The sequence below is a fragment of the Alosa pseudoharengus genome, unplaced genomic scaffold, assembly GCF_046254945.1.
Source record: "Alosa pseudoharengus isolate Yale_2024_CS ecotype anadromous, Long Island Sound unplaced genomic scaffold, YU_APseudo_1.1 YU_APseudo_1.1_scf_9, whole genome shotgun sequence".
Classification (NCBI taxonomy): Eukaryota; Metazoa; Chordata; class Actinopteri; order Clupeiformes; family Clupeidae; genus Alosa; species Alosa pseudoharengus.
Window position 1 is genome coordinate 17,126,654 of NW_027468881.1, and position 27,823 is coordinate 17,154,476.

A 27,823-nucleotide genomic window follows, 5' to 3' on the forward strand; every position below is an offset into this window, starting at 1 on the left:
CCACAGGTATGGTTGTTACAAGGGCTGAACCCTTTGTTGCAAATAAAAAGTGGATATTGGTGTCACTAAGTATATGATCAGAACTTGATATATAGAGAAATGTAAAGTTAGAATGTTTACAATTATAAAGTTGTTCCCAGAATTCACATTCATGCATGTGTTTGGTGTTCTAAAGCTACAGTAACTGCACTATTTACAACATGGTTTTATGTGTCTATAATAGTATATAGTATCTAACAGTATAACAGTCACTAACATGCATTAAATCCTGTAGGTAAAATGTAAGAATAAAAGAAGTTTAACAGCTGCCAAATCATTAAAGCAGGATATACTAGACATAAGCATTGCAATAAACTCCCTTGCAGCATGGCAACAATAATGTCAATTATTTGTAGCTCAGACTTCAATAACCTGCAAATCTCTTAAACTCATATTTAATTGCAAAAAGGACAGAAACAACATATCAAATGTTGAAAATGACAAATTTGACTATTTCATGGAAAATATATATTAATTTCGAATTTGATACCAGCAACATGTTTCAAAAAAAGTTGGGACGGGGTAACAAAATGCTGGAAAAGTGGTGTAATGATAAATAAAACAAAAGGAAGAATGTTTCACAACTAATTAGGGTAACTGCAACACAATTGGGTATGAGAAAGAGCATCCCAGAGAGGCAGGGTCTCTTAGAAGTAAAGATGTAGGGGTATTCATCACTCTGCGTAAACTTGTGCGCACAAATGATGAAACAATGTCATTTTATTACTTCTTAACATGAAATTGTGATGTATTTGGGGACTTAATCATCTATAGGACATAATATTATTAAAACATTCAGAGAATCCAGAGAAATCTTTGCAAACAAGGGATAGAGCTGAAAAACACATTGGATGGCCGTGGTCTTTTGGACCTCAGATGGCACTGCATCAACACCAGACCTGTTTCCAGACCTGTCATTGTATGAGCTTAGGAAAACCTCTGATAACTATTGTCTATGTGCACAGTTTGATACTCAATTCAAAAACTGCAGCCAAAATTGTAACAGCTAAAATTGTATTGGGACATGATACAGAAAATACCACCCTCTTATCTGGGCCTGAGCTTGTTTAATATGGACTGAGGTAACATGGAAAAAGGTCCTGTGGTTAGACCAGTCAAAGTTTGCCATTCTTTTTGGAAATCATGGACTCATCTGGGCTAAAGAGGAGAGGGCCTATCCAAGTATACAACCTATCCAACTTGTTTTAGTGCTCAGTTCCAAACCCAACATCTATGATGGTGTGGAGGTGCATTAGTGCCTACAGCATGGGCATCTTGCACATTTGGCAAACCACAATCAATTCTGAATGACAGGTTTTGAGCAACATATACTGCCATCCAGGCAATGTCTTTTCCAGGGACTACCTTGAATAATTCAGGAAAACAATGGCAAAATGAATTCTGCACATATTTAAATAGTACTTCTCCATAGAGGAAGAGTCTAGGTGCTAAGATGGACTGTCTGCAGTCCAGATTTGTCTAATTAGGCGCATAATGGAATGAAAAACATGACTAAGAATACCCCATACAGTTGAGCAACTGAAATCCTATATCGGGAAGTAATGGGACAACATTTCATTCTCAAAACTGTAGCAAATGGTCTCCTCGGTTCATAAATATTTACAGAATTTTGTTAAATGAAGAGGTGAAGCAGCACAGTGGTAAACATGCTCCCGTCCCAACTTTTTTTGAAACATGTTGCTGGCACCAAATTCAAAATTAACATATATTTTCCAGGAAATAGTCCAAATTTTCATTTTCAACATTTCATATGTTGTCTATGTCATTTTTGCTGCTAAATATGGGTTTACGAGACTTGTATATTATCACATTCTGTTTTTATTTACATTTTACACAACGTCCTAACTTTTTCTGTTTTGGGGTTGTATATATATTTCAACTTTTACATTCATCAAGCTCTTTCTGATTCATTTGGGAGGGAAACAAATAAAACATAAGCAATGCTATTGTGTTTGTGTGTACCAATTTGTATTTTTAGGAGAAAGGAGAAAGACGTAAGATTTTGTTGTTTTAGAGTGGATGAACATGGGGGCAGGGGGTGCAGACACACAACATTTAACCTGCCATGAGCTCAATCTCACCCACAATGTTTACATTTTCTGAGACAGTAAAAGGTCACCTCCACTCCACTCCGCCTCCCTCACTTGTCGTCATCTGGCTGGACGTAGTCCTCCTCATCCAATGGCACAGGCACCGAGCTCTCCTCAGGCTGGGGCGGCACGCCCGGCTCCTCTGGGTCTTCTTCCTCTTCCAGTGGTAGTTGGTCCACGTCGTCGTAGCCATCTGTATAATCATCACCATTGTCCAGTTCTCCACCAAGGGCTGAGAGGGACAGAGGTCGCTTAAGACTCATGGGAAACAGAAGCAAGGCAAAGCCGCATACGTGTGCCTTTACGAGTTTATGTTATTTAGCAGACACATTTGTCCTTACAATGACATCAATACATTACATTAACATTAACATTAAAAGTTAAACAGTCATATAGCCTAACCTCAATAAAAAATATATATGCAAATATATAATAGTAATAGATTGTATTAATAGACTGATGACTTGCGCTAGCCTAGCACCTGCGAACTCTGCAACTAGAAGGACTGGATGAAACGTGTTGAAAACGGTCTCCACTGATAAATATCATACTTGCTAACTTGGAAATGAGGTCCTATGTCCAAAATCCTGAACGACCCCTTTAAATAGATTTAACAAAATAATAATAACCATAAACATATAGAAACCAGAACTCTAACTAGAATGAATTAGTTAGATACAAGGTAAACAGATGAGTCCTCAGATGAGATCTCAGAAGACCCCAAAACTCGGCCAGGAAGTGACCGAAGAAAACTGAAGCATGTGACTGCTTGTCAGTCGAATTGTAAAGTTTCTTTATAATTACTGAGTCAAACAGAAATAGTGGTATCTCTGGAGGACTCCTGTCCCTGTTGCACAGCACTTGTAATGACATATTGAGCCTCTTGACATCCTGCCCCCATGGTATTATAGATGCCTAGCCATTCTTGCCACTAGCAAGACAGCTACCTCAATGTTGATGGGGTTTTTTTTTTTTTTCATTTATTTTCCTAGGGACAGCACTCAAAGACCTCTAAGAACAGGAACTTGGTTGAAATGTGACAGAGTTCTCCTTTAAACAAACTGCATCAGTTTCAACCAGCTCAAGAGCAGCTTTTCTCCCTACAGTATGTCATAACCCTCATAAATAGCTAACCTGAATCACATTATGCCACATACTCTTCAGTCAGTCTTCCCAGATAGCAAGAGGCTGATGGACCACTGTCATCCAAGAGGGGGCATATCGGGAACAAACTATTTTTTTTTTTATTCAGTTATACTCGTTCCTTCATTTTAATACCATTTCATGTCTTTTGTCAATATTCATGACAGTATTCAGTCTACTCATTCTAGGAAGCTTATTCAGTTTGCAGTTGTTTTTAGTTTAATTGGTATCTCCAGACCTATTCTATGTGGTTTATATGGATATCTGGTCTGCCTTCTTCACCTGGTCTGTCTGGAAGAGGGGGGGCTTCATCTGCACTGTTAAATCCAGCGTCTGCTTCCTCGTCAACGTCATCATACTCGGAGGAGGCTTGGCTATCCAGACCTTTCCCCTGTCCATTTGCTGGCAGATAAAAAACAGTCAAGTTCTTGAGTCAGTGTAACATGAATTTGAACCTCTCTCATCCAGGATAGTAGCACAGTATAAATTACATTTTTAAAAATCTTAAAAAAAAAAAAAAAAAAGATTTAATTAGAATGTTCATTTGGGGTATTTTGGGCCATTTTGAATCCAGAACGCATTAAAAAGGCCTTTCATTTTTTATAGTGTAATTTTAAAGTGTGACCATACATTGCTACTTTGTGTCGTGATAATGCCCACCTTGACTCTTCAGTCCCATATCTCTCTCTTCTTTCACATTGAGCTCTATATCCTCAAAGTTATCACTTGCGAGAGTTGATCTGGTCTGGGAAAAGGCCCGTCTCCCTGTGAACAGAAAGGTTGGGTCACCTGAGTCAGGGAATGCTGCATGCTTTACTGTAGAGGGAGAACAGCATTCACAGCCGACTGGTGTGCATGCCTAGCATTACTTTGTATACAGTTTTAATCTTACAGGTCTCCCTTCACACATCACAGACTCATTCACTTCTTTTTACTCTCCTTTCATTTTCTTTCATGTCTTTTCATCATATTTTCACAAATGCAGCCTTTAAATATTCAAAGAGAGTGCCCTCTAGTGGCTTCTTACAGACTCACACCCAACATAACACACTCCAAGCTATTGCTCTTGCATTCATGTTTAGTGTCAAGAAGACAAGTATCACAGCAACCATGCAGACCTTGTGAGACTCTCCATACTGCAGCTGTAAGAACAATTGATGTGTGAATCTAAAACATAACAGATGAATTTTAAAGAATTAAATCTCTATGTGGTCTTGCACTCACCACGCAGCCTATACAGAATACGTCTTCTTTGCCACATTACCAGTGCGATCGCTATCACCAGCAGTAGCAGTCCAACAGAAACTCCCACAATGAGATTGATGGGGAGTTCAGGAGGAGGGGTTATCTCTTTGAAACCTTTAAGAATCACAAGCACAAATCCATTTGTACAGTTTAGTTTACAGTACAGTAAGAACTGCAAATTAAACGTTTTTATAAGTTACAAAAGTCACAGGCAAAAACCGTGTGTTCTAAGGTAAATTCATGGTGAATACTCTTAATCAGTTCATAAATATGTATGATGTAGATGTAGTATTAATACATCAGCATACAGCAGTGTTTATTAAGAATGCAGCATAAGAATGCAACATTGCAGCAACACATCTAATTTTGAAGTGACACCAAATCCTGAACTGTTTCTAACTAAACATGGATGAGTAACTTATCAGAGATCACTTAAGAAACATCTTACCATCACAGTATAACTCAGTTAAGTCATCCTTCTCACAAGAGGAGAGTCTCATACAGTACTCTAGGTCTTTGTCCAAATCACACGAGAATGGAAGATGATCTTTTCTCTGGCCACGTCTGGGCAAGCTTTTCTTGCTGCTGTTGACGTTCCCGCATCCTTTGACCTGGTTGCATAGAAGACTGGGCGTATTTCCTTTCTTCAGGCATGCAGGCTTCAATTCACCACCGTAGAGCACTTGGATCTCCCCTCCGCACTGGTCCGTCAGATTAAAGTTCAAGCTCTCTGATGGGGACATAGTGACATGGTACTCTTATCACATATTATGCGGATATGACAGGATACACAGCATCATCTCCTCTTCACGGCAGCCACAAACTGATATATGAAAATATGTTTATTTTGAATTTGATGGCAGCAACATGTTTCAAAAAAAGTTCTTTACTTAGCAATCTTCACATAAGAGACTAAGTGATGCTCTTTTTTATACTCAACCATGGTGGCGATTACCCTAATTAGTTGTGAAATATTCCTCCAATTGTTGTCTTTTATCATTACACAACTTTTCCATCATTTTGTTGCCCCTGTCGCAACTTTTTTGAAACGTGTTGCTGGTATTTCAAAATGAACATATATTTTCCATGAAATAGTCAAATTTGACATTTTCAACATTTGAACATGTTGTCTATGTCCTTTTTGCAGCTATGCAAGACCTGCGTATTGTCACATTCTTGTTTTTATTTGCATTTTACACAACGTCACAACTCTTTCTGTGTTGGGGTTGTATATCATATGTTAAATGGGCTCCTTCAGATTACTGAAGCCAAAGGAAGAACTGCAACACACAAATAACGTTAAGAATATTTACTGTTTTTCTCAGTCGCTTTGTTGCATTTTATTCAGATCTGAATCCAAATTCCCAAAACTTCTTGTCCAACCTCTTCATCATCTTTCCTAGATCTCCTTTTAAGGAGATATTAGTCTGGAACACCATAATTCGCTAACGTTTCCATCGGTCCGCAGACGACTAGGGCCAATTAGCAACGAGAGGAGATGATACTCTAGTTTTGAAATCGAAAGCGGCTATGGTAAACGGTAGTAGAAACGTCTGCAGACTTCAAAAGATGCAGTCGGAAGAACATTTATTTACAGCAGTGGTTCTTAAACTTTTTCCATCATTCCCCACTTTGGAGGTTGGGAGTTTTCAAGCCCCACCTCACCCAATTACCCCAGCAAAATGGTTGAAATACCATTTTCGCATTTTGGTTCCACGTTACATTTCTTGTCTCGGTCTGCTGGAGCTGGTGTTGTTTTAATTTATATGTAGGCCTGTTTATGACTGTGGCAATTATGTTTTGAATGTACAACATTAATAAAGCGCAAAAAGGACAAATTTACTTGTGGCTGTTGTGCCACACCTGTCATGTCTCTATTCCACCCCACATTTTGAGAACCACTAATTTACAGCAAAGGTAGGCCTACATACATTGTTTCCTGACTGCTGATACTGTTAATTGTTAGTTTGTAAAGCTTAGGCAAAGTAGGAAGTAACGTTAGGAATGTCTGGTCAATGTGATATGTTGGACTGGACCAATGATTTCAAAGTTAACACAAAGTCTACTGTATGCCCGTCACAATGCTACAGTAGTATTGGAAACATATCCCAGTCGTGAGCCTCCAGACTCTTTTCACAAAGTGCATGTCTGGTTTTTTAATTTGCAGAAATTGTTTTGAAAAATGCACTGCCGTGCAAACGTTAAGAAATGCACCAAAGCGACTGAGGAAAACTATAATAGGTGCAAACAACCAACATTTTGAATCTTGTCTAGATTGTTGAGGAGCTGTTCATGGATAACCACTTGTGTTTATGCTGAATTGATGCTTATTGCAGTCTTTGTGTGTGTGTGTGTGTGTGTGTGTGTGTGTGTGTGTGTGTGTGTGTGTGTGTACCTACTTGAACAGACCACAGAAGCTGGTCCACTATCACATTGGCCTTTTTCTGCTTTACACTGCAGGGGGTTTATTTCAGCACCAGTGCAACTGAAATGATGCGCCTCACCAGTCAACGGAGAAGCTGCATAATCAGTGTCTACAGGGTTGCCACATTCCAGGTGTTGACATAAAATTCTGGACATGAACTCGGTCCACCCGGTTTTGCAGACCCTCTCACGACTTTTACCACTGATGATCACCTCTCCATAACATAAATCAGTCAGATTTATGAACCGATGTTCTGAATATGGAAGGGGTGAAGTGGAAGAAAACATGTTTTGAAAGTTTTACATAGGAAATGTACTTACTTGTTGTCAAATGTCAAATGTTCATAGCTTCCCCTACCCTGGCAACTGATGTTCAACTGTTGCTTTTCAACAGGTAGGTGTTTTTCCTCGCAGTTCCAAATGCTCTGGTCTCCATCGTTGCAGTTGTAGGTTTTGTTCCACCAGTTCTGGAAACTGACGGTGGGCCCACTGCTGTTGGTCACCAGGTCCCCGCAGTCCAGACTCTTGCACAGTGCTCTTGATTCCCTGTCGCCCCAGCCGGTTGAGCTCATGGCATGGAGGCGCTCGGGGGCTTCCGTCTTGACGAACACGCCACCGCTGCACGCACTCTTCCCCACCACCACCGGACGACTCCAGCCTGTGAACAGCCAGTGGAGAGGTATGGGGGTGAGTGAGTGCCTTCCGGGCTCACGCCTCTGGATCTACAGGACATGTATAAGGCATGGCCTGCAAGATAGACTTAGCCATGTCCTGTCATGGTGCTCAGTTAAGTCATGATTTCCCCTTTGCTTTGTCTTTTATAGCTGTGTGGATGTGCATTGTGGTGCAAGAGTAGCTTTTTAATGATGTTTTTTTATCAGCACAAGTATGTATGCAGGTAAAAGGTTTATATAGGTACAAAGGTTACTGCTCTTTCAGTATTTGCTCCACAGTGCCCAATAGTCCAATGAATCAGAATTAAACATGTTTTCATCAGAAATAATAACTAAGAAAAGAAATGCAAAAGAAAAGAATATCAATATATAAACCTTGGGTAATAGACTGTAAATTACGGTATGCTTTTTGTGTCATAACATTTTGATTACCGTTGTGGTGAATACCACCCAAACTTACCTGAGCATCTGACTCTGGGGATGCGCTGTTTGTCACAGGGTTCTTTCGTTACTGTGCAGTTCACTAGGGACTGGAAAGCCTGGTCACATTTGATCACTTTGGCCTTCGAGTTGGTCATTATGTCTGCTGCTGTAGGAGTTATTACTCCTCCACAGCCCGTTTCTGTGCAGATTGTTTTCATAACATTAACATCACCACATACAGGCTGCCAGGACCCTGCTAGAAAGGCCTCCATTTTGCCTCCGCACTTATCCCGAGGATCACTCAGCTTGGACTTGAGGCTACCTAAAAGCAAACGAACAAAATACATTGTTATAATGTAATGTCAAAATAAATAACTGAATAAAAAACATACACATAGATAGATAGACAGACAGACAGTAGATAGACAGACAGACAGACAGACAGATACAGAGAGAGATAGAGAGCACTCCAAAAAATCCCTCTAAGCCAAACCGAATTGCCGAGTGTGAAGTAACACGCTCTGGAAATTCACAATTTCGTTGCCGTTTTTAAAAAAAAAAAAAAAACATAGTCCAATATTTCTTTCGAAATTGAAATTAAGTTGTATGCAACAGCAAACCCTAGCTTACTAACAGGTTGGAATTTTGAAATGTCACGTGACGTGATGTCGTGCAACGACGTGATGCAATCGACTCCCCTAAAGATGCCAGCTGCAGCAGCAACATTTCCGGAAAGGTACTGGCTTGATGAAATTCATTCTGGACTCTCTATCCGACCACATAAAGACCTCGGGATACTTCGGTTTGGCTTTAGGGACCCTCTACTCACTACCACATAAGTGTAATGTTGGTTGGAACTGTAGAAGAGGTATAAAAATAGCATTTTGTAGCGGCGAAATTACATGCCCTGGTCACTTCCAGGATAACGAGTTTTGACTAAAAACGGTAAAATCGAACTTTCTCAAAACACATCCGAATGACATGATTTTTATGTCAACTCAACATATGTACTCCCAATCATCCGTAAATTGATCTAAAGTGCATTTTACTCCGGATAATTCCTTTAAAATAAGCTAAATTATCTGGCAAGATTTGCCAATAGAACAAGAATATGTTTTACTTATAACCAGGGCTGTGGAGGCCAAATGCAAGTTTATCCACCTCTGAAATTTCAGAAATAGAGTTTATCCACATCTTATTAGAGATATCCACCTCTCAGAAGAGTTTATTCACCAATTGCAACTTTTAACATTCAGACATCACACTGTATTATTGACATTCACAATATGTACACTCATCAACAATCTAGGAACCATTTAATACCAGTGATATTGTTTAAACATAGGAGAGTAACCTCCACCATCATCAAACATGTTCTGAATGCCTTTTTAAAACATCTGATTCCACCTGGTGCAGTCCACCTTACCGTGATCACAGAATTCATAGTTTACCCACCTCTTATTTTACAACTACCCCCCTGCTTATAACAAAGTCAAAAAACTTAAATCAAGAGCAAAATGTCTAAAAATGTCTTGTTATAATCAAATGATAGAAAAATAAGAATATAATCACTTGATTTTATGGTTATTTATTTCAGATTCTAGAATTTTTTGCAGTGAGGTAGATGGAGAAATAGATAGTGATATTCAATGGCAACACATCTAGCTTGTGGATGAATTAGTGAGTGTACCTGAGCAGACAACATAGATAGTAGACACCTTACAGGTCGCGTTCATTACAAATCTGCAGCGGCTCAAGTCGGACACCTTGGACGGGCAGTGCACACTGCTGACGGTCGCTTGGAGGGTATTCGGGGACTTGCGTTCGAGGTTGGTGACAGGTCTTCCACAGCCCAGGTCCTGGCACAGCATCTCGGAGTGCTTTTCGCTCCACACATCCCCGCAGACCCCATGGCAAGCATCTCCGTGGCACACGTTGACCTCACCCCAGCACCGACGCTTGCTCTTCTCCAAATCCTTGTTGTCGTTTGTTAATTTCAGGGTCACCTCATCTAACATGAATAAAGCACAGGGGGGGAAAAAACTCACACAGAGACCTTTCCCACACCCTCTCTAAATAAGGCAGGGCTATATGTTTATCATGAGTGAAAGATTTTAGAATACTATTGAATTATAATTCATGCAATGCAATGGGAACATGATATTGGATTACCAGTGCATGTCACTTCAGCAGCCTCAGTGGTGATTGAGATGACTGGTCGAAGCGTGCAATTGTCACTGGACACTGGGCAGTCAAGCTGCATCCAGTCACTGGCCGTGTGGTTAACGGATGTGCTGTAGTTGGCCATGTGGCCACACTGCATCTTCTGACAGACGTGTTCCGCGGCGCTGTCATTCCAGACGCCTGGCTGTCCGGAGAGGGAGTAACTCTTCCCTGCCTGCTCCACTCCAACCATTCCTGAGCAAGAGGATTTCTTTTCCACAAAGAACATCTGGCTATCTGTGAAAGGGATTCAAGGTTAACAGTCATAATCCCTCACACTCAACAACCCCACATTTCATAATCCATTGACAATCCAGTAAAAATAGTTAATTTTCATTTGATGTTCTGAGGAAAATCATATACGTAACAATAAACACATTTTATGTTTTAAAGACCACCTCTGGTGAAAATTAAGTTTTTAACCTTGTTAACGTGTTCATATGACATCTGCTACTTTTCACAAGACATATCATGAGTGAATTCAGCAGTGAATGTCATGGCTGAGGATTTCTGCTTTGGATCTACAGTATGTTTCAATCAATCACCACCTGAGCTATTTCAAGGCCACAAGCAGATTTTTTTACATGAAAATAACTTATAAATATTTACTTTAGAGGAACAGAGAAGAGGTATAGGAGTGTAACAAACTGCTGGAGTCCGTCTTTAAATGCATTGAATCTATGAATGGTGTTCATCGTAACAAAACCCAATTTACAAGAAATTCTATTTTTTCTATGGGCTCAGCCCAAACTAGTGGAGTCCTACAGTGGGTTGGTGTGATTGGGATAGTTCATTACCTTGGCAGACAACCTTTATGAATTTATCTTGAGAATTAGACCTGCCATTTTCCTCCAGACATTTATGAATGGGGTCGTCGGACTGACATTGGGCCTTCAGTGACAGTTCCAGTGTGTCCAGTGTGTCCCCATCAACAAAAAGATCATGCCCCTCCTTGTAGCCCTTCCCACATTGTAAATGGGCGCAAACTATGTCAGAGTGCACACGTTTCCAGTCATTTGCGCGCACTCTCTTCCATGCGCCCTTGTAGTAGATCTCCACTCTTCCAGAACACTTATCCAGACCATTACTGAGGCGCACATCAATGCTTTCTGTTACATTGCAGGAATGAAAGGACAAATTAATTGGTGTATCTATCTATCTATCTGTCTATCTATCTATCTACAGTATCTATCTATGTGTGCATGTGTGTGTGTGTGTGTGTGTGTGAATATGTACATGAATAAATAGGAAATGCACATTCATGCATGTAATCTGTCAAGTATAATATTGCCATTTTTATTACACTTGATTAATATTTCCTGGATTCATGAATTGTTTTCGGGTGAATCTTGATTTCACAAAGGGGAATGTTAAATCAATTAAAGATCAACCACCTCTACGGTGTTTCTTATGTTTACATTTCTAAAATGTTCTTTACTAGAAAGTACTGCAATATTGTAAAACAGTATTCAAATCTCATTCATAGGAATGACTTTGGAATTTGTCATTCTGATGGCTATGACTATGCTTAACTATGATTAACTTTTGCTTTTTGGGCATAAAATAATCACTTTGAACAAGTTGTGATGAGTTTTCGCTGGTAAACCACCGTGTGAGGCCGTTTTTCTGAATTATTTTGAGAAATGCACTAACTGTGGTGCAAATGTAATGATTATTCCTTGAAATGCACCAAAGTGACATGTAAAAATGTGTAATGAGCAAACTCCACTGTATTGAGGGAGAGATCAGCAGGGTGTCGGTACCTGAGCAAATAATGGCTGTGTTTTTTTTATTACAGTTGTCACTCTGGCAGTGCCACAGGGACTCTGCATGGTTTTCGCAGGACATGCCCGTCCATTGTGCTGGCTGGAAGCTGCCTTTGTTGCTGGTAAACATGAAATCACCACAGCCCAGCTCCCGACACACCAAATGACCAATCATTTCACTGTTGACACACACTGCCTCTTCACTTTTCTTCTTTTTCAAGTAGACAACCCCATAACAATGGCTTTGCTGTCCTGCATCTTTCAATGATATGCTGACTTGCTCTGAGGGAAAGTGAGGGAAAAGAAACTGTAATGGCCATTTCATTCCATAGCTGTATAAGTATATAAACTTTTTTGATCCTGTGAGGGAAATTTGGTCTCTGCATTTAACCTAATCGGTGAATTAGTGAAACACAAACAGCACACAGTGAACACACAGTGAGGTGAAGCACACACTAATCCCGGTGCAGTGAGCTGCCTGCTTCAACGGCGGTGCTCGGGGAGCAGTGAGGGGTTAGGTGCCTTGCTCAAGGGCACTTCAGCCGCAGCCCACTGGTCGGGGGTCGAACCGGCAACCCTCCGGTTACAAGTGCAGAGTGCTAACCAGTGGGCCACGGCTGCCCTCTAGCTGATATATGATGCTAAGAAATTAACATGAATCAGAAAGTGAGTTGCCTGGGGTGGTCAAATGTACTTCCTCAGCGTCGTCGTGCCATTGTCATGGTTTACAACCATGTTCCATGCAGTCATGTATTTTAAAGCCATTAGATATAGTTGTATATATTACCTAATATTTTTTATATTTCTCTGGACATGCCATCTGAGATGGCACAGAACGAAATGGCTCATGACAATGGCACAGACAACTGGTAGTTCAAGACAACACCTGAGTACATTGCTCAACTCAACTGCACATTTTCCATTCGTACCTGAGCAGTTGAGATAGACATTTGAGGATGTTTCATTTGGTTCTGTCAAGCTCTCTCGACAATTCACCTGGTTACATATGTCATTGGGGCTCCAATGTTGCGAGATGTTGCGATAGTCCTTCGAGCTCACTGTCTGCCAGGTAGTATCCTTATATACTTCCAGGCTACCTGAGCACAGATTGACTTTTGCATTTCCCTTTAGACGGAAGAACAAATGCTCTGTGGAAAGATTGGAAGGAATTGAGGAATTGTGGCATGGTACATGGTATTGCAGTAACTCGTAGAGTGGCATTGCAGTAATTCCCTAATTCCCTGTAATTCTCCATTGTAGTCCTTAAGTAAAAGTAAAAAAAGTAAAAAAAACAAAAAAACAATAGTTGTTGATTTCAAGTATGGAAATGAGTGCTTTGAGATGCATACAGCATCATAATGCTACTCACACCACCAGAATACTCTTATATAAAGTCATATTATACAGTATTCTCTAAAATCCTCTAAAGATGAATACAGTCCCCCCCCCCCCCCCCCCCCCCACCATCACCACCACCACCACCACCACCATCATCCACAGGGCCTGCATATTCTAATACATTCTTTGCTCTGACATGTAGGCCTACCGTTAGTATGCTGAGTCATCTCTACCACAGAGGTGATGTGCAATACTCCATGGAAACTGACTGTGTTGAAGGGAAGTGAAGTGAAGCAAGCATGACGGACTCACTTGAGCAGGTTACACTAGCAGGTGTAACACAACGGGCAGAAGTCCAGTCCACACACTGCCAGAGAGAGAGATCATTCCTAAGGCAATTGTAGGGTTGAATTTTGCCAGTTTCTTTGAATCCTTGGGACACTGGACTCTGTGTGGCTTGTCCACAGGACAGCGTTTTACACAGCTGTTCTGCGTGGTCTTGATGTTTCTCTATATAAGATGAAAAACATGGTACATTTTGATAAGTAAATAATTCAGTCTCCATTTTTTCCCCCAGTCACATACAGGGGAGTCACGATTGTAAGGGTTAGCTTCAGCCAGTTAGCATCCATGTCTTTTAAAATGGCATCTCTCAAGTGCTCACTTCTGCCTACCTTCAACAAGCCAATTATGTGCCACATCACTGGTGGACACAAATTATCTGTGAGGAGGTGGTAGAACAGATGCAAATGGAGCAGTAGTTGAGTCCATTCTAAACCAATATAAACTGTTTATATGTTTGTTTAAATGACCAATAATTCACACATCAATCATGTTTAGACTTAATAGTGTCAGAGTGAGGGAAATTGAATATATTTTTGGAGACAACTACATCACTGCGGGTGCTAACCCTGTTCGATCTAGGCAACACAGGTTAAAAACACTTGACAGGTCAGACGCATTGGTTTCAAAAATATGAATTATGAAAATGAATATAAATATAAACATCCTATTTAAAAAGGTGCATAGTTGTGATCATAAACATGAGGAAAGCAAGGAGATAGAAATCACTTTAAAGGGTTATGTATTTCCACAAGATTTTGCTTGTAACTCCATTAATGGATTATTTTCTTTGGAGGAACTTAAGCATTCAGAATAAAAATGTTACACAGTTAAAATATCCTGGCATAATTCTTGACTCTATCATTTTAACATCAAGTGAGAAAAGTAGTGCAAATAACCAAATATAACCTAGCGAACTTTAGGTATATAAGGAACTGTTTGACAACACCTGTAGCAAATCTATACATGAATACTATGATAATCCCTCACCTAACATATTGTATGACAAGCTGGACCCAGGTATGTAGCACAACATTAAGGCCTATTTTATCACTTCACAAACAAGCACTTAAAGTCTTGGATAAGAAAAACAAACGTTACCACCACTGTAACATTCTTAACAAATATAACCTACTCAGTTGGGAAAATATTTTAAAACACAGTGATGCATGCCTAATTCAAAGATCATTAATTGGAAGGCTCCCCCTCCACTCAGCACTTTTATACAGCAAAAGTCATCTAGCAGCACAACCACAAGGTCTGCCTTAAGAGAGGACTGTGTAGTCCCTCTTAGGTCCAGTTCCTTTGGCCAATTATGTTTTTCTGTGAGAGCCTCTAAACTATGGAATCAATTGCCAGTGGACATTAGAAACTCCACCTCTCACCATACATTCACACACCATCTCAAGGACTGGCTTTTGAGCATACAAAAATGTGAGCACCTCTCATAATACATTAATGTTGGTCTGCCAGCTATAGTTTAGCTGTCCTGTAACCCATGGTGTATGTATGATAGATAGATGGATATATTACTTCATTGATCCCTTAAGTGTTGTATGGCTGTATGGTTACATATCTTATGTTCTAAACGTTTTAATGGAGCCAGTCCTATGGCATTGTGTTTTATTGCTGTATATCAATTGCTATGTGATTTAATATGTTCTTTTTTTTTAGCCATCATGTGCCTAGTATAACATCTTGCCAATGGACTACAGTTGAAAATTAGCCTGCTGGCTAACACTGGCACATTTACAGAAATGTTGATCAATGTGCACTGTCCTTTAAATAAATAAATGAAATGAAATGAAATAAAATGCAGTATTTTGGAATTGCAAAGAAGAACATTAAATGTACTGTATGTGTCTAAAGATAAGAAATGTGTTTGTAATTCGCTGTGTGTAGTGTTTTGCAAAAGGTGCGAGGATGACATTGTGCTTAATAGTGCAGATGGGCCACCTTGGGTGTAAAGTTTCATTAAACATGACTTGTAAGACTTTAGTATATGATTTTAAAAAACTCTGTTCATTGTTTATCTGTGTTCATGTAAAGGACTGCCACAAATGTTCAGTTTTGGAAGTGATTAGAGTTTTATTTGTGTTTCTGAAGCCATAGGTTGAAATGTCCAGAAATAACATTATGCAGTAAATCAATATTTATACTCACCCCAATCGCCTGAGCACAGATAAATGTGATTGTCTTTTGTTGTATTGAGTCGCACAAATCCAGCACATCCCGTTCTTCCCTTCAGTACCAGGCTGGGTTCAGGTTTGTCTAAGGCAAAAAGGGAAAACATAGATAAAGTCTTTGAGCCAGAGGGGTTGGTTGGTACGATCTGAGGAGAATAGGTCTCATACTGATTTTTGGCAAGGTCACCCTGTTCATGTCTATTATGCTTATGCAGGGATATATTACAGATGAATAGGCTAAAAATATTAATACAGTAGCCTCCAGAGTTATTGGCACCTTTGATAAAATTTACTGTAAACAGTCAATTTTTTCCACTTTGAGTAAAATGAAAATCTCATAAAGAAATAAATATTTCTAACAGAAAAACGTTGCTCACAATTATTGGCACCCCAAGAAAAAACGTACGAAATGTAGCAGAAGCAATTATGCAACTTGGAAAAGACCAGAGAATACTGGTACATTTAAATAAAAATAAAGTGTGTTGACATTTGTAAGTCAGGGAATGGCTATACAAACTAGGCACTTTGTTGAAAATGCCTATATTTACAGTTAAAACAATGATTAGAACGTTCTAATCAACTGGAAATGTGACAAACATGGTTATCTTGCTCCCACGCACAGTATAAAGGATAGTGAGATATGCAAAACTAGATGTACAAAGTGCAACGCATAGTGGTACAAAATATGACCGCCGCTCAGTCCTGTACATCCATTCCGCGAAAATAAATAATATTAATGAATTTGTCTCCATCTTCTACTCCATCCCCCACTCTTGAAACTTTTGTGTATGCTTGTTTGGAATGTGTGTTTGCGGGCCGCACACAAAGTAGCCTACTGGCGCTGCAAAGGTGAATAGATTTGTAGCACTTGCCAAAAAAATTGTAGCATTGTTATAAAACCTTTAAAATCTCTAAACAATCACAAGTAGGGCAGTTCATCACAGTCCATCCATTGCAACTGGACTGATGAAAGGTACACCTGTAGGCTACATTGTATTTGGGAAAAGCAGAAGGTAACAGCATAATGTATTTATTTATTTTTTATTAAACAAAACAATCCCTGTCAGTTCCATGCAGTTTTCAACAGCTATCAAGAAGAGAGGCCATGTCATGGATTTTTGTGAATGTTTCTTCTTCTACATATGCATAAGTTAAGTCATCTAGTTCATATGATATTCAGCTTTATTGTCAATGCACAAGTTAAATACCAGTAGTCTAAAACAAAATGCAGTTTTACCCAGTGGTGCAAATAACTGACATGTCCAAAAGGGCCTTCATGAAATGCGTTGCTAGACTGTTCATACACATTTTAAAGGGCCAAGTTGAAGAGCTACTGTCCGTTATTGTTCGTGCAAACCCCTCTCTTAAAGTGACAATGCGACATTTAACAATAATTCAAGTTCAAATCGGCAGAATTTCTTAAAAAATAATAATATGTAATACATTATTGGCCTTTAGTTGTACTTGTTTTACTTTTACTAGTTGTTTGTGGGGTTTTTTTGGGGGTGGAGGGGGGGGGCGCCAATTTGTTGTTGCATACTGTACCCCTCAAAAAATGGGTAGCTGCGCCCCTGTCACTAGGCTATGCTGGCGACCCAAATAAAATCTCCTTTGGGAACCAATGGCTCAGTGATGCCAGGGTTATGGCATCACGGTGGAATCCGTTTTCGGTGGAATCCGTCAGTTGGTCTGTTGCTGCTGCTCGCCTCAGCTGCAGCAGCGTGCTGACGGTAGAATAGTCGCTATCGAAATGTTATCAAACTCGTTACAAAGTATTATGATAGTGTTCGTGCTTTTCAAAGTAAACTGCCATTATGGAAGACGCAGCTCTCCAAGCGCAATGCAGCCCACTTCCCCTGTCTAAAATCTCAGCCTGTTAATCGAGTATGGACAAGTAGGCTACGCAAACTTGCTTTCCGGACTCAGGCATGAGTTTGACAATCGATTCACGTTTTTTGCTAGCCTAGAAATCTAGACACGCCCCTAGCCCCTAGTCTAGCAACTCTCCGTTGGCTTGTGAGCTCCAGAAATCGAAACTTAATCAGGCCAATGAAATCGTGTATAGAGTCGTTAGGTGGGCTTAACATAATGATTGATGGCAGAGTTGCAACGGTTTGGCTTGAATTCCCTGCTACTTGAAAACAAATAAGATGGATGTTGCTGCTGGCGAACAGTGTGACACAAGTTAAGCTTTTATTAAGTTGGCAAACGTTTGAACTAGCCAACTAGCTCCGCTGGTGGGAAACGCATGGGACTCACAGCGATGCCGCTGTCCTATTGCGTGCAGAGGGAATTTGAAAGACAACTAATTATCCCGCCCCTCGGACTGAGCACTGCGAACGGTGAGTGCCCAGACCCTACATTTTAATGTGGGTCTGGCTCGTCAGGCTAGTTTTTTGCTGAACTGGAAAAGGACTTTGCGCTTTTTTGCTCTCCATTCACGACCTACGCGTCCGAGGTCCCAAATGGAACTGATAAAACTGCAGTGTTGTGCACCGTCGAAGGATTAGCTTATATCTGTTGCAATCGAATCATTTGATCAATCCTTGCCAACACAGTACCCAATGCTCACGGCCTTTGCATGTAAAATACTTGTGTAGATATATGTTTGGGACAACATATTTATGTGAGCAGGCCTTCTCCGTGATGAATATGAATAAATCAAAAGTGCGAAATCGCCTGACGCACGGACATCTGAATGATGTTGTGTAGGCTAAATAGCCACTGTCCAGAAACTGCCCCCCGATATGGACAAGCTGGTGAAAGTTAAAAGGTGTCTTTTTGTTTGACTAATTCCTACTGGATATTCAATCACATGGCCTATTGTTGGACTACTTTATTCTGGCGCTTACTTTCTGTGACTCGTTTAGGCCTACTTGGCCAGGCCTTCTTTTAATCGACCTAATTATACATTGACGTGTTTTCATGTGCAAGCCTTCAATAAATATAATACAAGTAACACTTGTGTTATTTATAGGAAATGTGTTTTGTTGCATTTCTAATTTATAAATCTAGGCTACTTGCATGGATAGGAAAACGTTTTTAGAGGGTAACTGTCTCCTGCTTTAGGTTATGTAATTGTAGGGCTCATTGTGAGGCTACTTTGGTGCCAATGGAATTTCTTTTTGATGTGTAGGCCTTCATGAATAATTTCAAATAGCCTACCTATCAATGTGTTTGGCATTTTCAGTGTTTGCCATTTTTAGTCCGAAAGTGTAATCCGGCCCCCTGAGGTCTCACTTGAAAAAAATCTGGCCCCCTGTCCAATTTCACCGTGGCATCCCTGGCTTACAGTATCAAGCGGACTTAAGCAGCCACCTCTTGGCCAAAAGTTAATAGTTTTGCATATCAGTAGTAATACATTTCACGCAGCTGTGTGAATCACGGAAAGCACGAATTAAGTGGACACTTCTAAATGGAACCCAACCCACTGTACAATAGCTCAAGGTCTGTGGCGTGTGTGCGTGTGTATGTGTGCACCACCATCTACAGGCCAATGAGTGTACAGTCACTAAATGTACACATAACTTAATTTTTTTAGACGTCGCGGGGGGGGGGGGGGGGTGGGCAGTGCGTGGATATCTCAATCGCAAAATTATTTATTTCTATTATTATAATATTTCTATCGGGCGCCTACCATGGACTAGGCTGGGTGAACTCAGTCTGATCTGCCGGCGATTTCTTTTTCGATTTCTTAAAAGATTGAGCTTGGTCTGACTAACCATGGACCTCATAGTTGCAAAATGCAAGGGAACATGAATCAGCCTATTATTTGCACGAACAATAATGGACAGTAGCTCTTCAACTTGGCCCGTTTAAATGTGTATGAACAGTCTAGCAAAGCATTAAATGAATGGCCTTTTGGACATGTCAGTTATTTGCACCACTGGGTAAAACTGCATTTTGTTTTAGACCACTGGTATTTAATTTGTGCATTGACAATAAAGCTGAATATTTTATGAACTATAGGAACTGACAGGGATTGTTTTGTTTAATAATAAATAAATAATACATTATGCTGCTACCTTCTGCTTTTCCCAAATACAATGTAGCCTACAGGTGTACCTTTCATCAGTCCAGTTGCAATGGATGGACTGATCACAGCAGCCTTGCCTTGAGCCCCGCTCGGTAACCGGCTAGCTCACGTCAAGACACACCGCGTCGCCTTGAGCCACGCTCGGAAGGCTAGCTAGCTAACATTCCATTCCATTTATAACTCCGAGAGTTATACGACATCCTTGCAATTTATAAAATTGACAACACAAGCCTCTTGTTCCTGCTTTAATTGCGTGATGCTCTCGAGAGTTGAGACAACTTCACCAATACCTTCTAGCGTCTCTTCCTCCGTCGCCATTGTTGCTATGCTGTTGAACTACAAGCTTCGCTGGACTACAAGCAACTCGGCAGGCAAGTTCCGCGTCATCACTCAGCTGTTTGCTGAATGGCTCGGCTACACGCGAGCCGTATAATGTGGGTGGGCCAGACTACGTGCGAGACCTAAATCAAATTTAGGGCGGAAGTACATAGGATGGTAACGACCAGGCTAGCACAGTGCAAAGAAATAAAAGATAAACTATGGACTATTTCCATACTCATAGAAATGAACATTGCGAGACACTATAGACCTATCTCCTTTTATGATCTCATTCAAGAAAGATTTTCTTTGACTTGTTAGTTTTTTTTTTTTCATTTATTTTATCTAATGACATCGCAAACATGATTAATTGAATCCACATATCATTGCACTATGCAAAACTATTTTCCACTAGCCTAAAAACGCTGCCTTACAGCGCGTGATTTTATTCACGCTGCCCATCTCAATGAGATGAGGTCTGAAGTTAGCCAGGCTACTAAAACCGTGAGCCTGAAAGCTAATTAATTGCGTTCACGTTCTCCTTAAAGTGACAGGCACACAATTAGACTTGCACACCACAAATGTGATGATATTGAAGACAAGTGTAGACTAATAATTTAAATATCAATATGATGTATTCAAATTACCAAATATGTTTAACTATTAGTAATTCTGCATATCATTTATAATGCTATAAATAATTAACAATATACAGTATATAAAGTTTATATGAATTCCAAAATATGAAATAGAAACCATATGACAACCATCACTTTCTGTGTGTGTGTGCGCGTGCGTGCGTTTGTGTGTGTGTGTGTGTGTGTGTGTGCGTGTGTGTGTGTGTGTGTCTGTGTGTCTGTGTGTGTGTGTGTGTGTGTGTGGAGGGTCAATCAAATTCTATGACTGCCACTGATGTGAATGATCACACAATATTCAATATTACTGATGGCGTCAAGGTGGTGGGGGCCCCCAAACCAAATCAAATTTTAAAAAATCGCAAAGGTATCGAAATAAAGATTCTTCACTTGGCATTGGTATTTAAAACAATAATGTTGGTTTTATGACAGCAGAAGTTGGGGATGTGTCCCCACCAAAGCTGAGACCAAACCTATGCCCTTGTAAGAAGGTATTACAAGCAGGGGTGCCAATAATTGTGAGCTATGTGTTTTTGTTAAAAAATATTTATTTCTTTATGAGATTTTCCTTTTTCTCAAAATAAACTTGCTTCCCTTCAAGGTTGGATTTGTTCTTATTGTTTTCATTGTGAGATCAACTGATTATTTCTTTATACCTGTTTTTTGTCAACTTTAGCAGAGGTGCCAATAATCCCCATAGCTGATTATTTACATCATGTCAATGTCAATAATTTTTTAGCCCTTTTCTAACGAAATATGCACTAATTTCTATACATTTCAAGTACAGGAACCTTAACATTGGATACATTTACATGTATTCTTTTAGCAGACACTGTTGGCCAAAATGACTTACATATACCAACTGCCGTATATTACTTCGGGTTAAGTGGAAGCCCGGAACTGATCTCATAACTTTCAGGCTGCATGCTAGCCCAGCTCCTTAACCACTACACTTCCACCGCCTGCATAAAGTTCCGCATGGATAAAGTCAGGTTCAAAATTCCTCTTTTTGTTTTTCACTTTGGTGACATTTTAGAGTGAAATGTAATTCCTGAAATGGTGTATTTTTGAGAATGTCTTCATACATTTGCTGAAAACCGATGTTATATATGTTTCTAGAACTTGTATTTATTTTCCATATTATAGGTCACAAATCATACATGAACAGCATCCTCTATAGATCCTCCAACATTTAACTAAACTTTAGTGTTTGTAAGTTGGTACATTTTGAAGTGGAGATTTTCTGGTTTTGTGAAAATTGTGATAATATATATTTTTAATGGCTGTTGGCAGTATTTTGATCTATTCAAAATACACAAATTCAAAACACCCCACTGTAATAACATTTCACTCTAATATGTCCAAAATGAAAAATAAAAAAATAACAATTTTGAACCTGACTTTATACAGTGTGAAGGTTTTTTTCCTTAAAATGCATGCAAATGATTGCATGTTTCATATAACATTTTAGATAAGTTGCAATACAACAAAATATTGACTTAATGTAAATAATTATCTGTGGAAGTTTTGAGGGGATGTCTATTAGTTAAAATGTTTAGCCTATTCACCTGTAAGATATCCCTCATACAATAGACATAAACAGGCTGATAAAACACAAAAAGCTACCCAAAATGCATGATCATATTTGCTAATTCTATGGTGGTATACTTTGTCAAAAATCACTATGAGACTTATTCCCCTTGAATGGTACCAATTGGTCTGGCTCAAGGACTACTAAGTAAGGGAGAACAAATGGTACAGCATGCAGCTAGTAGAATGTAATGCATGTCGAATCTTTAATGTGAGGCATTTTTGTTTATGTAACGCACATTGAATGACCTCTGTGTATGAAATGTGCTATATAAATAAAGTTGACTTGACTTGACTATTGTGTCAAAGTGGAAAAATATTATTAAAAATATATTTTTAATATAATTGTATTGAGAATTAAACAGCAGTGCACATGCATAAACTTGCCAAAACTTCGATATGGTAGTTGTAAATGAAATGTCAAAATCCGTTTTTATTCAAATTGGATTTATTCATTTATTTCTTTTCACAAGAAGACTATACCTAATAATACCTAATAATACAATTCCTAAAAATATTATATGAATATTTTTGTACATATTTATATATTTCATATGTATTATATTTAGTGCAATCAAAATTAACATGATTTGTGTGATCATTGTGATTAATTAACTGTCATTCAGAGGCATTCAGAATCTCCTGGCTCGCTTTGAGCTTCATTATCAGGAAGACATTAATCGTGATTAATCACAAAAAAATTGCAATTACTTAGGTTCTTAAAATATTCATATTATATTATATTATATTATATTATATTATATTAGATTATATTAGATTATTACACTCGTGTCATCAGTTCCAGTATATTTTTGAGTCTAAATATTACAGCACTTAATAATAAAACTATACAATATGTATATGTACATAGATTAATGAAGATTAATGACTCATAAATAGTGAAACACTCACCAGAGCATTTGATATAAACATGCTGCAGGTGTCTGGACTTTACAATACCCCATGTTGGAGACGGGCAGTCCCAGAGGTGTTTCTCAGTCCCTTCACACTTAATATCATCTGCCCAAACCTGTTGTGTTAAATGGCGGTCATCCTTGAACCCAAACGTAGTTTCGAGGGCAGTGCCACAATTCAGGCTTCTGCACACAACATTACTGTTTTCGATGTGCCAGTTGATGGGTCCAACATGACCCCATTTGCCCTGATGGTAGACATCCACTCGGCCTTCACATGCGTTGGAGCCACCGCTGAGGATCAGTTTGTTCTGCCCTGCAAAGCACAAGATGGGCTTTTTTTCAAAGTTGCACAGGTGTGATATGTGATATGTAACGACATTTTAAAATGTCTCTGAATGCACCAGAATGCTAATCATTTATAATAGTTTACCTACTGCTACTGTGAAGGAATAATTATTCTATACACTGTACATATCATATTTGTTAATATTATGTATGTATTTTACATGCATGAAAACTGACCCGACCATGACATACATGAGAGACTCGAGACATGGTAGAGTTATTCACCATGAATACTTGAATGTATATCAGGTGATTCTATTACATATTATTTCACTCATGCTATCACAAGGTAATGTATTGGCCATTATTATTCAAACAAATGTTCAGCAAATTTCAGTCTGAGAAGTATTTGTTAGACTTTTGTATGCTTGCAGTGGAAAATGATCTGCACATCTGACGCAGAATATCACAGAATACCTCACACACTCTTCGGTGGCGCATAATTTGTGGGCTAGAGGGAAGAACCTGTGGGTGTAGCACTCTAAGGCAGATATTTAGATAACAGCTTGTTTCCCAGCCAACTAAGCAACTTAAACCACAGTCCTTAGCAACAAAACTGCCATCAGCTTCAAAAAGCTCAACCCCAACCCGGCCCCCTAAACGTCCGTACTTACTCCAGATTTAGTTTTTTCAACTGGGATTTTTTTTTTTTCATATATACTTCTGTGATATCAATTTTGAATTTATGTAATGTTGGCATAATAGAGACAACATGTTTTATTTACATTAAATTTGTATTTATTTAGTTATATTAATTTATCTAATATTTTTCATGAATGTAACACTAAATGTGACCGCCCATTTGATTTGAGCAAAAACTTTTATACTTTTATAATGATCAAATGAGCACCAAATTGCAACTTATTGGGTCAATTGGCAATAGGCCAACATGATTGGGTGTAAAAAGAGCATCTTGGAGTGGCAGCGGCTCTCAGAAGTAAAGATGGGCAGAGGATCACCAATCCCCCTAATGCTGCGCCGACAAATAGTGGAGCCATATCAGAAAGGAGTTCCACAGTGTAAAATTGCAAAGAGTTTGAACATATCATCAGCTACAGTGCATAATATCATCCAAAGATTCACTGGATCTGGAAAAATCAAGGCCGGAAAAAAATACTAGATGTCCCTGATCTTCGGGCCCTTAGACGAAACTGGATCAAATATAGACATGCCTCTGTATTGGAAATCACAAAATGGGCTCAGGAATATTGCCAGAAAACATTGTCTGTGAACACAATTGACCGTGCCATCTGCCGTTGCCAGCTAAAACTCTATAGTTCAAAGAAGAAGCCGTTTCTAAACATGATTCAGAAGCGCAGACGTCTTCTCTGGGCAAACTTCTCTAGGAAAACTGTTCTGTGGTCAGACAAATCAAAAAGTTTATTTAGGAAATCAGGGACGCCGTGTCATTCAGACCAAAGAGGAGAAGGACGTCCTAAGTTGTCCTTCTCCTCCGCGCTCAGTTCAGAAACCTGCATCTCTGATGGTATGGGGTTGCATTAGTGCGTGTGGCATGGGCAGCTTACACATCGGAAAAGACACCATCAATGCTGAAAGGTATATTCAGGTTCTAGAGCAACAAATGCTCCCATCCAGACGACGTCTCTTTCAGGGAAGACCTTGCATTTTCCAACATGACAATGCCAAACCACATACTGTATCAATTACAACATCATTGCTGCGTAGAAGAAGGGTCCAGGCACTGAACTGACCAGCCTGCAGTCCAGATCTTTCACCCATAGAAAACGTTTGGCGCGTCATAAAATGGAAGATGCAACAAAGAAGAGATAAGACAGTTGAGCAACTAGAATCCTACATTAGACAAGAATGGGACAACATTCCTATACCTAACCTTTTGCAACTAGTCTCCTCAGTCCCCAGACTTTTACAGACTGTTGTAGAGAGAAGAGGGGATGCCTCACAGTGGTAAACAAGGCCTACTTTTTTTGAGACGTGTTGTTGCCATGAAATTTAAAAACACCTAATGTTTCTCTTTAAATTATACATTTTCTCAGTTTAAACATTTGATATGTCATCTATGTTCTATTCTGAATAAAATATGAACTTGTGAAACTTCCACATCATTGCATACCGTTTTTATTTACAATTTGTACCTTGTCGGGGTTGTACTTTGAAATAGTTAATGCATGGGTTTGTCACTGCTTTAAAATATTTATGAAATAAAAGAAACCTGACAGACCATAAACTACAGTTAATTTGCACTATTTACAGTAAAAGGCAATAACTTAAAATATAATTATGTTCTATATTTAAATTGTGATAATAATCGCTGACATCTCTGGTTTTACGGATGTCTCTGACATCGGATTATTTGGCTTCCACCTTTTTTTTAGATGCTTCAGCGGATGTTTTTCTATCACACACCACTTGGGAAAATATCATTGTGGGATATTGTAGATGACCTTATAGAAAACAAAAACAAACAACACATTTCATTTAGTGTTTTTTACATTATTTAGCACACTGGAGTATCCTCTTATATTAGGGCAGCTGTGGCCGTAACTGGTTAGGGCTTCGGGCTTGGAACCGGAGGGTTGCCGGTTCGATCCCAGTAGGAACAGCTGAAGTGCCCTTGAGCAAGGCACCTAACCCCTCAATGCTCCCCGAGCACTGCTGTAGCAGGCAGCTCACTGCATCATGCAAAAAAACTATTAATACATAACTAAATTAACATTACATAACTAAATAATTTTTTTGTATTTTTGTATTACTGTATTTGAAGAGTTTGGTCCCAAAATGCTAAATGCTCTATTTTTTAAAACATTAAAAAGTCAAACTATTTAATTGTGTATTTCATCTAATATCAATCAAATTGCACTGTGTTGTATTGACTGATTGAAGATGAATCAAATAACAATATCTGATTACAGTTCTACTAAAAAATACTTTGAAAAAAAATGTAAAAAAATATTTATGAAAATTCATTAAAATGATGGATATAGCATTTTGGAACCAAACTCTTCATTTGGTTTTTGAAATATATGTGAAATCCAAAATCCATCCAAAACAAAAAGCACAACATCAAAAGTCCTGTATCTGTTTCTTCAAACTGATCCTGACATTGTTTTGTGTTAAGTGGGGCTGAGCCCTCATTTAAAATGTGCATGCATTCAGCTGCAGATGTGTCTTTTTTTGCTCACCCTTAGAAATGGTCTACAGTTTGAATCAGATATCATAAAAGATGATGGTGATTTCTTTTTGTCAGATATATAATAAAATATGTTTTATAAGGCGAAACTGAATATACATTTAATTTTATTTTAAAGAAACACAATATACAAAGTAATTGCATTCTGAAGGTGTCAATTGATATCACAGAAATCATACTAAATCTGCCAAACTCTTTATAACTTTACACTTGCAAACACCACTTTGATAAATTCTAAATATATATACATTTGTATATAAAATATAACATAAGTATGCTAGTGTTTAAGTAAAGTAAATAAAAAAGATCTTACCATGGATGGTCTGTATGTGCAAGTATAGTAAGAAAATCATCATTGCAAAGGGGAGGTAACACTACGGCTCAGAGCAAAGGTGCATGGGTTTATAATGCGAATCATGACATCAGCAGATGAAGCCTCTGTCTCGGCATCCTGCTCAAGCATGTGCTTCACCCATGTTAGGGCCTCTCCTCTCCTCCTGTGTTCACCTACACTAATCTAAACTTTCAGTAAGATTGTTGTTGGACTCCCTGATGAAAGCTTGATGCTGAGATGCATCACAGTGTTTTAAAAGGTTTAAAATGACCAAGCCATGAAAATAAAGTTTTTTTTTAACTATTTTGAAACAGAGAGTGCCTTGGAGCTCAAACGGACATGCTGCATTGATTGAAGATAATATGACGGTGACGGTAACGGTAATGGTAAAGGTAATGGACGGTAATGGATGAGTAGCAACATCAGTGGCCTGCCTTTATTCGCAGGCTGGTGGAAGATGTGGAGTAAAGGGCCTCAAGGGCAGGTGCCCACAGTTTACCAGACTGACCACCTGGGGCCATGAAAGGTCTAGGCCTATACCTGGGGCCATGAAAGGGCTAGGCCT

The 27,823-nt window shown here is 39.1% G+C and overlaps 1 protein-coding gene across 2 annotated transcripts; it reads right to left on the minus strand.

Annotated features, from left to right (window-relative positions):
* Window positions 1-545: 545 nt before the first annotated feature.
* Window positions 546-27,291, minus strand: LOC143115045 (scavenger receptor cysteine-rich type 1 protein M130). 2 transcript variants are annotated; one of them, XM_076276896.1, is made up of 17 exons: window positions 27,238-27,291; window positions 23,406-23,723; window positions 15,892-15,999; window positions 13,699-13,896; window positions 12,978-13,196; window positions 12,046-12,330; window positions 11,080-11,391; window positions 10,232-10,519; window positions 9,750-10,070; window positions 8,097-8,381; window positions 7,321-7,620; window positions 6,938-7,216; window positions 4,987-5,268; window positions 4,518-4,652; window positions 3,954-4,058; window positions 3,576-3,695; window positions 546-2,343 (listed from the first exon to the last, which is right to left on the minus strand). In XM_076276896.1, the coding sequence occupies exons 1-17, from the start codon at window positions 27,278-27,280 to the stop codon at window positions 2,201-2,203; spliced, it is 3,741 nt and encodes a 1,246-aa protein (XP_076133011.1). In that variant the 5' UTR covers window positions 27,281-27,291; the 3' UTR covers window positions 546-2,200. The 2 variants fall into 2 exon arrangements, with proteins under 2 accessions (XP_076133011.1, XP_076133010.1); XM_076276895.1 differs by having other exon boundaries at window positions 546-2,382.
* Between the last annotated feature and the right edge of the window lie 532 nt (window positions 27,292-27,823).